General features: G+C 41.5%; 1 protein-coding gene across 7 annotated transcripts in view; it reads right to left on the bottom strand.

The window, feature by feature from the left end:
* Positions 1-17855, bottom strand: part of PALLD (palladin, cytoskeletal associated protein) — an 805838-nt gene that overhangs the window by 61349 nt on the left and 726634 nt on the right. For 6 of the 7 annotated variants that reach the window (XR_003852153.1, XM_029572712.1, XM_029572641.1 and 3 more), the window contains 3 exons: positions 16031-16132; positions 13727-13777; positions 11068-11289 (listed from right to left, as the gene is read on the bottom strand). Coding sequence is in view for 6 of the 7 variants with exons in the window: in XM_029572712.1 (XP_029428572.1) it covers positions 11068-11289; positions 13727-13777; positions 16031-16132 (375 nt within the window). In the remaining variant the exon portion in view is untranslated. The remainder of the gene's footprint in view (positions 1-11067; positions 11290-13726; positions 13778-16030; positions 16133-17855) is intronic. The other variant, XM_029572802.1, reaches the window with a different exon arrangement.

The raw sequence follows: 17855 nt of genomic DNA, 5'->3' as shown, positions 1-17855 counted from the left end.
TTGGTTTGATAGCAGATCTGCTATTTTTCTTTATTTTATAACTTACACCTTCTCCACAGCAGAAGTAAACTTACGTGGCAGGGGATCTGGGTGCATGCTCAGTCATGTAAGTATTTACGTGCACATCTCTGGTTCATATCCTGAAATGGCCATGTCCCACTCAGATCACGCCCCGGCCCCTTTTTTGAAAACTTTGGAGATGTACGTGCTGTGGGAGGTACATGGGTTTCCGGGTGCTTTTAAAATCCACCATGACCTTTTTGGATGTCTCATTATCATGTCAGGAGGACACAATGATAATCACCGTATTTAGAAAACCTACAGACCGGAATAACCTTCTTAGGTTCCACAGTTACCATGCTTACTCATTTAAATGTGGTTTACCCACAAGTCAATTCTTCTGGATCAGAAGGATCTGTTCCACTTTGCCAGAATATGAAGTACAAGCGGTGAAACTTAAGGAATGTTTTTTACAATGTGGTTATCCGAAGAGAGTTATCAAGCAAGCCTACAAATGGGCTAAATATTCTGACAGGCAGGCCCTCCTCACATATAAGCCGAAAAAACAAGAACCTAATTTGGTTTGTGTATTAAAACAAACTACAGCATTTTTTGCTATATCAGCAGTGATCAGAAGACATTGGCATATGTTGGGGATCCACAATATATTTCAGGAACAACCACTGATAGTGACATCCAGGGGCAGTAACATCAGGGATCGTCTCGTATATGCGCAAGCCCAACAACAGATGGTTCAGGACAACAGTGGACATTTTAAATGCGGTCAAAGTACTTATTGCATAAACTGCATTGAGGGGCACATATGGGTCGACCCAGTATCCGGATATAAGATCACTCGCAAGTCACGTACTACTTGCAATTCAGATCATGTGGTATACGCCTTAATCTGTGATTGTCCTAAGGTTTATATTGAGAGAACTACTCGCAATATGAGAACGAGATTAAACCAACACAAGTCTCGCTTACATACCCAGACTCTAACTGCCCCCATAGTGACCCACTGTATACAATGTCAACATTCTTTCACACAAATAAAGTGGACTATTATTGATCATGTACGAGTAACCCCACGTGGAGGTAAATTTGAGGGAAGCCTACTGGATTTTCACGTTGGGCACACAATCCCCGCGGGGATTATTTGAAGAACTTGAATGGAATACTCTCATTAGTGATGTCACTTAAAGAATTTTACAGCTCTCTTGTAACGATGTTATTCAATGTAGACCGCGCGGTAAATAGATTTTGGGTGGAATATATAAATCAGATGAAATACGGTGTGTCGTGTTCTAAACAACTGCATAGTTGTATTTTTAAGCACAGCAGTTATCGTACACCAGTATCATTTCTACAGCTCGCGTGGACTATATCAAGATAGATGAAATATGGAGTGACGCACTTCAGTTTGACAGTCAGAGTGTGAACACGCCATCTGACGTCTATCGGGATTAGTTACATTTCAAGGCAGGCTTAGTAGATATAAGGCAACTTCCACCTGGGTATTTAAATCAACATGGCGACCGTACATACGGCCAGCAGAATTTAGTAAAACGCCGAACAAAACCAACTACTTGGATATAACAGCATGTCCCCTGATGAAGAATAGTTGATTCGAAACAAGGCCCTGTTGGGATATGGACACGGCAGACGGATATAATAACAGATAAGTTCAAGGGAAGTTGAATCATGTTTTAAATTCCCGGCTTATTATTTAAAAAAAGTGTTGGCGTTTTCGGGAAAGGTTCTGCGTTGTTTTAAGAACTTTTTCAAAAATCTCTTGTCAAAAAATCTTTTGTCAAAACAGTGAGTGACTCGTGTCACGAATTTATAAAACAATTTTTTATTTTATATAGTGTCTTACTTTCAAACGCACATTTGTGCACACTAAGCAATCACAGAAATACCCACTATGAGTGGGAGGAGGCTGGTTAGTGATTAAAACCACAATACACTGCTGGATGCAGTGATACGATGAATTTATATGAAACCTTCCTCTTCTCTCCTTAAAAATTATTTTGTGTTAATTCTTTCTTGCTTAACTCACATAAAATTAGTATAAAAAATTGGACAGATATTCTTGTCATATGAAATTATTTAGAAACAATAAATAGTCAAATTTCAATACCTGAGGCAATATCGTGTTGTAGTGATTTAAAATCCACTCGGCATGCGCACACCCGACATATTCGCACAGCCCCTAATTAATGCAAATGCTGGGCTTTTAAAATTCACCTTAATGTTGGGGGAGGAAGGGAGAGGAAGATGGCGCTGAAGGAGCAATTGTATAAGTGGAGGTTTGTATACATTTACTATGTGCACACCTTGTACATTAATGATGAGTCACTGTAGACCATTATCTGGCGGAGATACAGCTATTATAATACAGTCATGTATGGTAGACTTCACATAGGCGGGATTGCTATGTTGAATCTTGTAAAGACATGAAGTTTAAAGCCTGGGATGTTAGCTTTACTCTCATCGCACAAGTGCAGCTCCTGCAACAATGCTTCCGTGTATACTTGCCACTTTTGAGCTTACATTAATGGCATGGTGTTTTTAAACTGCAATCCTGTCATTATGAAAGTTAGAAGAAAGCCAACAAGATTAACTGTACACATTCTAGGTGTAATCCCCTCCTATTGTGAAAAGGGGCACCAGGTCTGGTTTGAGCAAGGGGGGAGCTTTATTTCTAGGCCCTTGATATTAACTTACTTGGACTCAAAAGAAGTCTCCACACTCTCCAATGAGGTGGGCGCATTTGTGGCTGTACATGATGCACCTCAAGCCACACTGACCTGGACCAGCAGGAGAGTGGGATGAGCAATAGGAGCCTGTGCTACTGCTACTGCCTCTCCTCTCCATCTATGCCGGCCCTGCGTGAATGTTGAAAACTTGAGGATGTCACGTCCTGAATGCTGATATTGTGATATATGAGATCAGCATAAAGGAAGATTCGACCCAAGAAGTTTTAAAAATGTATTTACAGTTTCTTTTGGATTGCTTTTCTGACCTGTTAAGTGGTGTACTAAAGAAACATAATATAATATTTTAAAAATGCTTCTTGTTAAATAACATAAAATAAATTAAAAATAGAATAAAATCAATAAAACAAAAATTAGCCAAGGGAAGTTTTATCTTTCTAATCAATTAGATTTTGAAGGTGCAAATAAACATGTGGGTAAGGGCAAGCTAGTGGATATTAGAAATGTGCAGCCCTAAAATTTAATTTAGTTTTTTTTTTTTTTTTTGAGGGGGAGGGTGGAGTTCTGGGTTTTATTTCATTTAATGAACCAAAATAAACATAAAATACATCCAAAACCAAAATTAAAAAACACAACAGGGCTTCCCCAGGCCACACTCAGCCTTTCCATGGGGATCCTGCATCATGAAAGAGGTAGGAGAGGTGTACACTTACTTCCTGCCCCACTGATGCCTCTTGAAAATGGTGCCAGCCAGCCCTGAGACCGGCAACTACTTGACTCTAGTATGTTTTCATGCCATTTGGTAATGCTAATTTGGCAAAATGTTGGAGAGATTGAGGTGATGTGGGACATCTTACACATATTTTGTATTGGTGTCCAGCCACAGCAAATTATTGTAGGGAGGTAAAAAATTCTAGCAAAGTGATGACCAGAACATAAATTCCCGATGACCCAAGAGTTTACCTATTTTTCTTTGTACCTGAAGCTTTACAAGGGGAGAAAGTGAAATGTTTAATCAAGAAATTATGTTTGATGGGAAGAAAAACTATTTTAAGTAATTGGAAATCTAAGTCTCCCCCTACATCGAAGGAGTGATATACAGGTGAGAGTTTGATGATGGAAATGGAGACACTGAAAAGTCAAGGATGAGTCAGATAAGGGGCAGAAATTATAAGAATCTGTTGTCAGGTGTTTAAATGACCAGAAAAATTCCATGGTCTGAATCCTGATGATATAGTCTAGGGGCATAGGGTGGAAGGGAGAGGGATCTTAGGAGGGCAGGGTTCCAGAAAACGCCGGGGAGGGGGAGGATTAGTTGGAGGTTGGTTGGTTGTTGGTGATGGTTGATATCAAGATCTGGTTCATTTGATAGTGTCTGAATTCTTGCTGTATTAATATCAATAAAATTAAAGATGCAAATAAATGGTGCTGGTTTCAATGCCGACTGTTCATTTTGTTGAACTGCTGTACAAACATATGACCATACAAAAATGGTGCTGGCTGGCCCTGAGTGCAGTGCCATTTTGACTTCACTGTGGGGCTTGTTTCTGTGATGACTGAGCCATTTTTAAAAGCACCTGGAGTACTGTGTGTAATTATGGTCATTGCATCTCAAAAAGATCTTCGGTAGTTGCATTGCAAAAGGTACAGAGAAGGGTGATTAAAATGATAAAGGGGATGGAACGGCTCCTCTCTGAGGAAAAGCTAAAGAGGTTGGGGCTGTTCAGCTTGGAGAAGAGATAGCTGAGGGTAGATATGATAAAGGTCTATAAAATCATGAGTGAAATACAAAGACTAGGTTCACTCTATGAAGTTAATGAGTACAAAAGAAATCAGAGAATATTCTTTTCACTCAATGCACAATTAAGCTCTGGATTTCTTTGCTGGAGGATGTGGTTAAGGCAGTTAGCATAGCTGGTCTTAAAACAAATGTTTGGACAAGTTCCTGGAGGAAAAGTCCATAAACTGTTATTAACTAAGTAGTTTTTCTGGTTGATTTTAAATCCCCTATATGCACCAAAGCCAGGAGATATGCGTGTGACTTGACCTGGCGCGCAACACATGGATTTTAAAAGCCATGTGAGTACACATGTATCTCCCAGTACGCACATAGATTTTTTTTTCACAAAAAGGGGCAGGGTGTAGACATTGTCTGGGTGGGGCATGGGTGGGCCGGAACTGCATTATGAAGTCTGCACCATGAAGTATGTATGTGCACAAGCATGCGCTATGGTCCCCTACCGCTAACTTTACTTCTGTTATGGACGCGTGTAAGTCATGTAAGAAAAAAACTAGATTAGTCAGCGGGTTTTAAGGGTCGGGGCTAATAAGGCAAATGGGAGGCAAGTTAGCTAAGGGGTTTAGGAAGTCCTCTCCTTTACTGGGGCGAATTGGGAACAAACTGAGGAAACAGGTAATTTCGTCGGTGCGTTTTCACTAAAATTCCTCCCACTTATATGCTCGAGTCGCCATTTGCGCACAGATGCGCGCGTCAATATAAAATCGTGCTCACGTGTACGTGCGTATAGCCGATTTTATAACATGTGGGTATGTTATAAAATCGCCATATCCCCGTGCAAGCACCGACAAACACATGAACGGATCTTAAAACGTACTTCTTAGGGAATAGCCATTACTTATCACAAAGCAGTTGCCTTGTGAAAGTTACATGCATAGTTTATATTTGCTTGTTTCTTCTCAAGGGTGTTTGTGTCTTGAAACTTTGCAGTTACCTACACTTAAAAAAGCCCCTGTGTCAGGTTTGCAGATTGAAGTTCCAAAATGATCGCCTGAACAACTACAGGGAAAAACTTTGCCTCATGCAATTGAGATTGATATTTTATTTGCAATATAAAATTTAAAAAATATGATATTAGTTGACTGTTGTAGTATTGCACAAGTGTGAATCTATGATTATGCATCATCTGAATGGTGGAAGCTGAGGAGTAAAAATATTTTCTCCGCACTTTCAGGGCAGTATGATGTTTCGCATCACACAAGTTTTATAAGAAATTTGTTTACTTTCTGAGTGCTGTCTTGGCTCCATATTGTACATTCAGTGCACTCTATTTTTTTACTTTTGCTGTTGGCTGCCTATCTATAAAAATTATTAGCCAGATAGACTTGGATGTCTCCACATCGTACATCTAGGAGTGAGCAATAGAGAATGGACTTTCTTATTAGAATCTGATGGGTTCTTCCAAGTGACCTGGACTTACCACTGTCAGGATGCTAGGCTCCATGGACCATTGGTCTATCTCAGTATGGCAATTTTTATGTTCTTAAGAGGGCAGGTGGAGGGAGGAGAAAGTTGGTGTATGAACAAGCCTAAGGGCTCCAGGAGTGTTATTTTCCCCCATGCATGTTATATGTACAGTATTTTGCACTTTTTTTATGATGTGTCTACAAATTATTTCAATACCTTGTGGATCTCTTAATCTTCTTGTTCTCAGGCTGAGCAAAAATGTGTGAAAATTTTAGCCCTAACCTCATAAGAAGATAAGAAATTGCCATGCTGGGTCAGACCAAGGATCCATCAAGCCCAGCATCCTGTTTCCAACAGAGGACAAACCAGGTCACAAGAACCTGGCAATTACCCAAACACCAAGAAGATCCCATGATACTGATGCAATTAATAGCAGTGGCTATTCCCTATATAATCTTGATTAATAGCAGTTAATGGACTTCTCCTCCAAGAACTTATCCAAACCTTTTTTGAACCCAGCTACACTAACTGCACTAACCACATCCTCTGGCAACAAATTCAAGAGCTTAATTGTGTATTGAGTGAAAAATAATTTTCTCCGATTAGTCTTAAATGTGCTACTTGCTAACTTCATGGAATGCTCCCTAGGCCTTCTATTATCCAAAAGTGTAAATAACTGATTCACATCTACTCGCTCAAGACCTCTCATGATCTTAAAGACCTCTATCATATCCCCCCTCAGCTGTCTCTTCTCCAAGCTGAACAGCCCTAACCTCTTCAGCCTTTCCTCATAGGGGAGCTGTTCCATCTGCTTTATCATTTTGGTTGCCCTTCTCTGTACCTTCTCCATAGCAACTATATCTTTTTTGAGATGCTGCGACCAGAATTGTACACAGTATTCAAGCTGTGGCCTCACCATGGAGCGATACAGAGGCATTATGACATTTTCTGTTTTATTAACCATTCCCTTCCTAATAATTCCTAACATTCTGTTTGCTTTTTTGACTGCTGCAGCACACTTAGGGGTAGATTTTCAAATACCGCGAATAGGCGTACTTTTGTTGGCGCTCCAGGCGTCAACAAAAGTACACTGGATTTTAGTAGATACGCGCGGAGCCCCGCGTATCCGCTAAAATCCGGGATCGGCGCGCGCAAGGCTATCGATTTTGTATAGCCGGCGCGCGCCGAGCCGCACAGCCTACCCCCGTTCCCCGTTAGAGGCCGGAATCCTCTAACGCCCTCCCCTCATCTTCCACTCCCTTCCTCTACCTAACCCACCCACCCGGCCCTGTCTACACCCCCCCCTTACCTTTCTCCGGGGATTTACGCCTCCCGGAAGGAGAAGTAAATCCCCGCGCGCCAGCGGGCCTGTTGTGCGCCGGGACGCGACCTGGGGGCGGGTCCGGAGGGCGCGGCCACTCCCCGGACCGCCGTAGCCATGCCCCCGAGCCCGCCCCCGGAACGCTCCCGACACGCCCCGAAAACGCCGCTGCGCTCGGTCCCGCCCCGACACGCCCCCCTCCGAAAACCCCGGGACTTACGCGAGTCCCGGGGCTCTGCGCACGCCAGTAGGCCTATGTAAAATAGGCTCACTGGCGCGCAGGGCCCTGCTCGCCTAAATCCGCCCGGTTTTGGGCGGATTTAGACGAGCAGGGCTCTGAAAATCCGCCCCTTAGCCAACAATTTTAAAGTATTATCCACTATGATGCCTAGATCTTTTTCCTGAGTGGTAGTTCCTAATATGGAACATAACATTGTGTAACTACAGCAAGGGTTATTTTTCCCTATGTGCAACACCTTGCACTTGTCCACATTAAATTTCATCTGCCATTTCGATGCCCAATCTTCCAATCTTGCAAGGTCCTCCTGTAATGTATCACAATCCGCTTGTGATTTAACTACTCTGAATAATTTTGTATCATGCGCAAATTTGTTAACCTCACTCGTCGTATTCCTTTCCAGATCATTTATATATATATTGAAAAGCACCGGTCCCAATACAGATCCCTGAGGCACTCCACTGTTTACCCTTTTCCACTGAGAAAATTGACCATTTAATCCCATTCTCTAATTCCTGTCTTTTAACCAGCCTGTAGTCCACGGAAGGACATCGCCTCCTATCCCATGAATTTTTAGTTTTCTTAGAAGCCTCTCATGAGGGACTTTGTCAAATACCTTCTGAAAATCCAAATACACTACATCTACCGGTTCACCTTTATCCACATGTTTATTAACCCCTTCAAAAAAATGAAGCAGATTTGTTAGGCAAGATTTCCCTTGGGTAAATCCATGTTGACTGTGCTCCATTTAACCCTGTCTTTCTATATGCTGTACGATTTTGATCTTTAGAATAGTTTCCACTATTTTTACTGGCACTGAGGTCAGGCTCACTGGTCTATAGTTACCCGGATCACCCCTGGAGCCTTTTTTAAATATTGGGGTTACATTGGCCACCCTCCAGTCTTCAGGTACAATGGATGATTTTAATGATAGGTTAATAGATCACTGAAGGGGTACACAAATCAGTTTTAGGGCTGTACCTTTAAATGGTCCTATCCAAAAACAGCAGGAAATTCAGTGGATAACTTAACCCAAGAACTGGGAGGTCATTTCCTTCAAAAATTGCAGAAATTATCTAGGGCCCAGGGGTAATGAACAAAATTCATTTTCTAAATAAACTTTGCATTAAAATAATGATTGTCTCTGCACAGATCCAATCTGGCTCAAACTCTCTTGCTGCTTGCCATTTCAGAGACCAGCAAATTATGGCAGAGACTGGACTGGGGCGGGTAAGGGAATTTTACTTGCCTTCAGTTTATGTTTGAATATTGTAATATGCAATACTTGTGTGTGTTGTTGTGGGTTCCCCAGACCCTGTTAGCCGAAGACCAAAGGAAGGAGCTGGCAGCATGATCATTGGGACTGGTGGTGATCCCCAGGCCCCACCAGCCAAAGACTAAATGAAGGTGATGAGTACAGCTGCCTTCTTCCACTATCCTCTGAAGCAGCCACAGGGGTCAAAGATGGTCACTGTCTGGCAGAAGGAAACATTGGTGCCATAAGGAGAGAGATCACGTTATCAGGAGTGGAGGTGAGTAGAGGAGGAGACTGAAAGCGCTAGAGGGGACAGAGGGGAGGAAGGGAGCAAGGGTGATGGGAGAGATGGCTGCACAGAGATAGGGAGATGGTGAAAAGTGAAAGAGAGCTGTATTAGGGCAGGATTGGTGGGTAGCACTTACCAAGGAAGAAATGCATCACCTTGTATTGTTCTCCTGTCACCCTCCCCTCAAGACAAATTATTGTGATGGTGGCAACAGAGGGAGGGACGATGACCGGGGGAAATGCATGGCGACTGCATTTCAGCTTGTGAGTAAGTGTTAAGGTAACAAGCGCATTAGAAAATTTTGTGTTTCAGGGAGTACACTTTTCTAACTTTATTAGTACTTTCTTCACAATGCTTTTTTGACTATTATGCTTAAGGGAAACTGTTCTTCATGTTCGCCATACCCTGCCTCCATTGTATGCAAATCTATCTGATCCATATTCATTGTGGATATCCTGAAATCCTGACTGGCTAGGTGTGTCCCCAGGACTGGGCTGAGAACCTCTGATAAACAATACAAGACAGATAAATTAATGACTTAGTCTGATATTTCAGTATACAGAAAGACCTCAAGAGAACGATGAAATATCATATAGTGCTGACAAAACTTTAGTTGTGGTGGTAACTCAAGGGCCAGCTGAGTAAATGTTCTTAATTTTGTTTTACTTTTTCTGACTTCTTTCACTGACGGCACTACCAGCCTGATATCCTGACATAAGTGAAGGTTCCTAGAGGGCAAGTAATGGGTTATTTTTCTCTTTCATAAACTTTGGCACAGTACCAGCCAGAGCTAAAAAAACCCATAAAAATACAAACTTTGAATTTTATTCGCAGACTAATGGGAGAGAGATCAGCACAGGAGTAATATGATCCCAGTGCCATTTTGTACAATCTGAAGCCTACCTGAGATAGTTTTGGCAATCCAATATAAATAGTATTTCAGTAGTTCAAATGACTGAGTACTGCCATTTGAATTACAGATGTCAAATCATCTAACCACAAAAATGGCTGCAAATGCCTTAGTAGTCAGAGTTGAGAAAAGGCTTTTGAGGTATCAGCTCTAATTTAGCATTCCATTGTCATCGAAAGTTTGGAGTCTAGAATCACTCCTAAGTTCCTAACCTGTGACAAAACAGGTGACAACATACCTTTTAATAGAATCTGTGGACAGATTTCCTTTCAAACCCCCCAAATTTCTGTCTTATTGAACTGAATCTTAACTTATTAGCAGACGTCCAATCTGTTATACTAATCAATAATTGTGACAATTTTCTTTGAGATCCCATGGCATTAAAATCTGAACATCATCCGCATAAATATCCACCTTCCCTCCCAAGTTTCTTCCCACCGCCCCAAGGGAGTTAAGGCGTACATTAAAAAGGACCAAGGATAAAGGCGATCCCTGTGAGCTCCAAAGCCAATTCCTGCTTTGCCTTAAGAACTTAAGAAGATGCCATACTGGGTCAGACCAAGGGTCCATCAAGCCCACCTGTTTCTAACAATGGCCAATCAAGGCCATAAGAACCTGGCAAGTACCCAAAAACGAAGTCTATTCCATGTTACTGTTGCTAGTAATAGCAGAGGCTATTTTCTAAGTCAACTTCATTAATAGTAGGTAATGGACTTCTCCAAGAACTTATCCAATCCTTTTTTAAACACAGCTATACTGACTGCACTAACCACATCCTCTGGCAACAAATTCCAGAGTTTAATTGTGCGTTGAGTAAAAAAGAACTTTCTCTGATTAGTTTTAAATGTGCCACATGCTAACTTCATGGAGTGCCTCCTAGTCCTTCTATTATTCGAAAGAGTAAATAATCGATTCACATCTACCCATTCTAGACCTCTAGAACTGTTTTTTTCCCTTAGATTTAAAAAAACCCCAAAAAACAAAAAAAACAGTTCTATAACTTATAACATTTATTTAAATAAAGAATCTTGAAACTCCGGCCTGAACAGTTATAGTGATATTATTAATGAGGGACTGGAGATTTTACATTTAGCAAAGTATAGCAGTTTGGAAGATGTTTCCTTCTTACCTTTGGCTTTGGATCTCCAGTGACTTTGCATGTAAATGTAACTGGCATCCCTTCAAAGATTTTGTAATGTTTCAGCTTCATCTGAAACTGAGGAGCCACACCGCTGTCAGTTGCTTTGTCCAGATGTTGTACCTCATCATCCGACTCCTCTACGGGGGAGCGTTCCAGCCGGTACTCAATCTCACTGATCAATCTCTGCTCAAAGCTCGATACTTTATATTCCTGTCAAACAAGGAAGACTTCTTTTAGTATCTGTCACATTTCACATCAGACTTTGGGCCTTACTCAATAAAGATTATTTTCATAGATAAAGAATGGGAAGAGGTCCTTCCCATGTTTCCTACTCCTTCTGCCCTGAAAAATTTTTGCAAGAAAGGCTGTGACAGCTTTCATTGGATAAGCATAAGAATAATTTAAAGATAACCCTGAGACATATATCCTAGGCCTTTCAGACTCTGGAGTTAGCCTGCGTTTAGGTAAATTAACTTCCCATTTGTTAACGGCGGCACAGTGATGTATTGCTTGTAAGTGGAAGCAGAGTGTCCAACATTTAATGACTGTCTGATTTGGGTTTGGGAGGGGTATACAATGGAAAAGATGATGAATGAAATTAGGGGTACCTCAATAAATAAGAGTTGAAAACTTTCTTAGAAATATTAGATGGACGAATACCTGGTTCATAACAACTGGGAAATACAAATATATGAATATGGAAGAGAAAGGAACAAATGTACACTTCCATGTTGTTATTAATGGTACAGGAGTATGCAACTGAAGCATTTGTTTGGTTCACACTTTGAAAGGTCAAAATCTATGGACAATACACTGTGGGAGTAATAAACAAACCGCTTGCCTTGGTGCTAGCTACGCAGGCACTATTTATCTGTGAAGTTTGCACCAAACATCGAAGCAAAACTATAAGGGAGATACCAAATGTTCTACTATTTTATGCAATATATACCCTTTTGTATGAATATCGACCTCAGAGGGACACAGACTTTAAAAGATGGAAGCTGACGTGTATGTCTCAGCAGAGAAAAACAAGATAAGGAATTTTGACCAGGACAACAATGCTACCCAGCTTATCTGATCTGCTGGTTTGATTTAGTGATTATAAATTTCTTTCTAAAAAAAAGTAAGCTGCCCCAAGACACAAACAAGTCTATCTGGAAATTCAGAAAAACAACCTATCCAAGGACAGTTCATCAGACAGGAGCAGTGAGCCCCCCCCCCCCCCCCCGATGGGAAAAAGGAGGCAATGAATCACTGACACGGCAAAGCAGCACTGGTTAAAGACATGACCAGACCCTGTTCAGCGTTGCACACATGAGGAACAATGGCTTCCCCCAATGGAGAAAGGGGAACCAGCACTCTGAGGTGAAGAAATTACCCCCATCTATCCTGCTCTTGACTGTGCATAAACGGTTTATGTATCCATGTCTGGGCTGTTAAAAGAGCAAGGGAGAGAGGGCTGAGGAAAGAAGAGCAAACAAAAAAAAGACAAGTAACACCTGACGGCACTGAGACCTCAACCCTTCCCCTTCCTAAGCCAAAGAGGTAGATGATCGGGGGTGTCCGGTGAGATTGGAGAGAGGAAAGCCCTGCCTGATATCTGGCCACCTGTTACAAAGCCAGAGATGCTTCCTCAGCTCAGCCAGTACCAGGACCAAGGAAGCAAGCTCTTTTCCTCGAGATGGTCCCCGCAATCTCCAGCTGGAGACTGCTCCAGAGGTAAATGGAAGGTACTCTCCCAAAGTGGGGCAGGTCTAGCCAGCTAGTTACCTTTATTAATATTCTAAGCAGGCTAAGGTTTCTGGCATGTTTCGATCCATTAATGTTGCAGAGCTTCATTTAGTATAGACCGATGTTAAATAGCAATGACTTTAGAGACATGTACTCTATTTTCTTCTAAATGCTAACCTGAAAAGTCTGACAAATAAAACACATGGTCTTTTCTGAGCTGTTTGGATTGTCTGTAACACTGTCAGGCCCAATAGGTATGGGGAAAGTGGAAGTGAGGTGTGCTGTATCAGACAGGTTATAGAACTCCTAATACCACTTACAAAACTGTGTGAGAAGTTTTGCTTGAATGACTGTCACTAGATAAAGTACCCACAGAAATTAGAACCTGTTTCTCTGCTGCTAATTATCTGGCCAAATCAATGCATTTAGTTCTGAAAATCTGAAGCTATGCATTTGGTAGTTTTCCCCAAAAATGCTTAGGACCACCACTGTGAACAAAAACTAGGAAATCCGAGCAAGAGCCTATGAGTTAATTTTAGAAGCCCACTAAAGGTCTGACTTACTAGGCAGGGCTTTTCTCCCAGGCTTATGGGAAAAAGTGAACCAATGCCTAAAATTATTACGTTTATAGAAACTGAAGTATGAGTACAATGCTAATAACTCCAGCAATACGTTTATCTATTAAGATTCAAATTTAACGCCCTTGCCGATAAGGATACCAAGGAATGGCAGTGTTTTTGTGTTGCACAAGAATGGCAAATAACTGTCTTTGTTGTATTTTTAGTACCACACACAAGTGAAAAGAAGTGTAAGCTGTCTATGTATCAAGTGACAAGGGAAAAGGTTAGCAAGCGGGAGAAAACAAAAAACTCAGACGTGAGGGGCAAGACAGAAAAGGAAAGGAGAAAATTGTAACCTTTTGAGTGTCAATAGGACTCACTACAGGAACATCATGAGACCCAACATCCTGCAAGATCAGAGAGACAGATAAAGGCAAATAGAAGAGATAACATTTTTGGCAATGTTTTCGAAAACACACTGTTGCACTCTATAGGCCTTATTAAAGGCTTCTTTTCTATAAGCAGAGAATTGGAAAAAGCCCTTTCTGAATAAGACCCTAAATCTTAAAAATGCAAAATAATCTCTCTCTCTCTCTCTCTCTCGTGATGTACAGAGAGCAATTTCCAAAGTTCCCAAGGAGTTTGCAGAAAGTTCTCGTGGGCCTACAAGCTCAATTTCAAAGGGAAACTCCCCATGGAACTTCCCTTTCAGAATTCAGGGCTGGTGGGGAACACAGATGCTCTGAACAAGTGCAAAATACGCATGGAAACGCAAATGACATTTCTGTGTATACTTTATAGTCCAAGACTCAACCCCGCCCCTTTTCACCACGGTACAAGTTCAAGCACTGTCACAGAGTGCGCGCATTTTCAGCCACGTGCACGGGGCAATTTTCAAAAGTCTACTTTCATGTGTTTATCTATGTAAAAACCTTTCAAAAAACTGCCTTCGTGATATCTGGATAGATTAGATTAAGGAAACTAAAATAGAACAGAGAGAGAGAGAGAGATACGATATTCATTACAATCTTCAGCGTTTCAATACCAATTAAATGTAGCAACTTTGGCTGCATAATATCAGGCAATTACTTTCCAGCCTTGCTCGCAAACGATATTAATGCAGAAATACCTGTGTTATTTTGTACTGAAAACTCATGGTCGGCAGTAAAGCCCTTTGACTTTAAACTGATTTGATACTTTCTGTAAAAACATTTTGCTTTATGTTGCCCAGTAATGGCATGCAAACAGTAGGGCTCTCTGGCAAAAATGTATAAGCACAATTCTTGAACAGATAGGCAAAAAAAAAAAAAAAAAAAAAAAAAAATTTAAACCGCATATTTTCTTGATACTGTTTCCAGAAAATGATTTCATTCTAAACCAGGAATTATAAATACATCGTAACGCATCCCACTAAAACATCTGTACCTGCTTATCACATTTGCAAATATTTTGACACTATGATGGAAATGCACTGAACACATAGCCTTCATGCACAGAAATATATTATTTCTATAGCTTTAACACATGTTTGCTCTGGAAGCTTCAGTGCTGCAGAAAACAAACAGCTTCAGGTTTGGAAATTAGGGACCGTTTTCAACAGAACATTCTCTCTGCAGGGCAACTCTTTTAGTGCGCTTGCTGTATTGATATTCTGCGATAGAAAAACATTAATTTTTTTAACAGACATTTTGTTACCAGCAGGGCTTGAACGTAGTTCAACCAAGGATAGGAGGAGAAGGAATGCCTGCTTCTTCCCTGTCCTCAGCCCCCTCCGCTCCATTCTTGCTCCTCTCCCCTCCACCCCCTCACCCAGATCCCTTGGCTCAGGGAGCAGAAAGGCAGTAATGCACGGACACAGCGAGAGGGCACTTTAGACCTGCTCCTCGCCCTAGGCATCTCCTGTTTAGAAAGCAGGCATGCGGAGACAAAGCCAGTGGTGCTGGAGAGTTTATTTGTAACTTCCTGCACAAAATTCCTCGTGGGGACGCTGCACTTGCAAACTCTGCAGTTTCCCCACCCGGCAAAGCCTTTTTGAAAGGACCTGCAACTTCCTCTTGGGCCTTGAAAATCCGACCCGTGCTGATTTACTGTGGTGAACGTTTTAAAAAACGATTAATGCAGAAACTTTTGTGTGGGTCCTTCCTATTGATGGCTTCTCTCTCTCTCTCTCTCTATACATATACGCGCGCACACACTGCACTATTAACCATTAAGTACTAAAGAATAGTTTATTTGACTTTTGAAGATATCTCTGTCATCAGTATTTATAATAGAACTCCGCGCTGCCAGCCATCTAGATTTTCTTTCTCTGCATAATACAAATTATATCCATTTACAAGAAAAAAAGAAAGATGGTCTGGAGATAGCAATGGAAATATTTGCAGCTGAAGGCCCTTGATCTGATCAGTGCCACTTGATCTGAAACAGAACTTTTCTGTTTACAGTGCTGTCTCCTTATTCAGCCTAGAATAACTCGGCTGCAAGGAGAGCATTCTCCACCCGATTGCTTTTATAAATGAACCAACATTTCTTTGGGCAAATTCTTTTTTGGCCTTGCAATTATAAACCCCCTTTGTGTAGAATTCTCTTGGGAGAATATTGCCTGGAGGGAACAATCACAGGGCGGCATTAGGGCGAGCAAATCAAGAACAACAAAACACCTGTGTGGAAAGCTCCTCTTCTGGCTCCTGAAGTTGAAACACAGTTGCCGCGCTGTCGGCTCCTAACAATCTACGGGCCATCTTCTCCTCGTAGGTTAATCGCTGGAACAGGGTAGGGGGTAGAGTGAGGAGACAAAAAGAGAAAAGAGAGTTTAACTTCATTTGCGCAATAAAGACGTCCGGGCAATCTAATCTTAGCCTGGTTTACAAGTCTCGGCAATTCTAACTTGCAAAAGTTGAGTGGCAGATCTGCAGAGGCGCACCTTCGGAACCTCCTTGAACGCAACACTATGTTCTTAACGTAAATTAAAGCAAGATTTCAATAATATTCAAGAGTCAAGTGTCTGGGAAATGCAAGTTTACAACCTGTGGAGGAAGAAATAGTTTTTATTGTACACGTCACGGCACGGCCCCTCTAAATTCAGAGTGCAGACCCTCCGGATTTACGCGCGTATCCGTTTGAAAATCCGGCCCTCAGTCCACCATCAAGATAGGGAGAGGGAAGCGTGTTTGGTTTTCCGCTTCCCCATGTGTGCTGCTGGCTTGGTTGCTGCCTTCTGCTATAAAAAGTAGAGCCCCCCTGTAGTAGCTGTGGATTTTAGTTAGAGGAGGCAGGAGAATTTTAGTTCGTGTTTCTTTTTCCTCTTCTTTTTTGTTTTTTTTAATTTTGGAAAGAGCAACTATCTTTCAGGGAGATAGTGTTCCTCTTCCCTTTTGGTGGAGTATCTGTTCTATTTTTGAAGTTCTTTAGAAGGAAGATTTTTGTTTTTTTAATCTACCCTTCCTTGTTTTGGATTTTTTGAGACCTGGGTCTATTTTTGTAGCCATCTGAATTTCCCTTGCCAGAGGAATTCAGTCCCCTCATATACTGAAGTTCTGAGGGGACGTGGAGATCCATTAATGTCCCTGAGCAGGAAGGAAGAAGGGTAGGAGAGGGATAGAGACACCCAGGGGGGTGAATAACCACTTGAAAATGTCACAGATATTCCAGAGGTGCCAGCCAAGTACCAAGAGGGAATGGAAGAGGTTGGAGAAGCTGAAAGAAGTCTAACCAGTACACTTTGATTAAGATATGTCATCTAACCCACCCCAGTATTAGGTCCACATACTGGGAGGAAGCTTTAAAACTGCCCCTGAAGGTGGGAAGGGATCTGGATGGGAAGATCATTTATTACCAGTGAGACAGAATCACAGATTTACCCAAATAAAATAATGTTGTTAAAGACTGGACTTGCAACATTGATTTTATGATTCATTTTCATTGAACTATTAGTAAAGTTGTATAGGAACCTCTTCATGGCCTCCAGCATGATTTTTTTTTTTTTACCAAAGAATATTAATAATCTGTAAACAATCCCCAGGCCTTTGGAAAGAAATCTCACCCCCTTTAGGGAATCCTGGAAGGAGTTATGGTTTATTGAAAATATGGAAGATGGATGAAATGCTAGTATGTAGCGTGTGAGGAGGATACCAGTCCAGGAGTTACACACACAAAGAAATGCTTAGTGCACATAGAACCTGCTTTGTGTATAAATTGGGTTTTATGCACATAAATCCCGAATATCCGACCGCTACACCATGAACTTCAGGTTCAGCCCCATAGCCTTAGAACATTGTCTCCTCCTCTGACATTTCTGGCATTAAGTCTATGTACTGGGGAGCAATAGCTAATGCCTTGATTAACATGGGATTAGCAGGGAAGAGCGCCTCCTTGTGTGCACAGTTTTACTTGTGTTTGTGAGCACACGTTTTGTGCACTAAAGGCCTTGTTAAATAGGGACTCAAACTGTATGCACAAAAATGCCCTCTCAGCCTCGTGTTAACT

The sequence above is a fragment of the Rhinatrema bivittatum genome, chromosome 1 (genome assembly GCF_901001135.1).
Source record: "Rhinatrema bivittatum chromosome 1, aRhiBiv1.1, whole genome shotgun sequence".
Lineage (NCBI taxonomy): Eukaryota > Metazoa > Chordata > Amphibia > Gymnophiona > Rhinatrematidae > Rhinatrema > Rhinatrema bivittatum.
The sequence above is the reverse complement of the archived record's forward strand: the minus strand, read 5'-3'. Positions and strand labels throughout refer to the sequence as shown.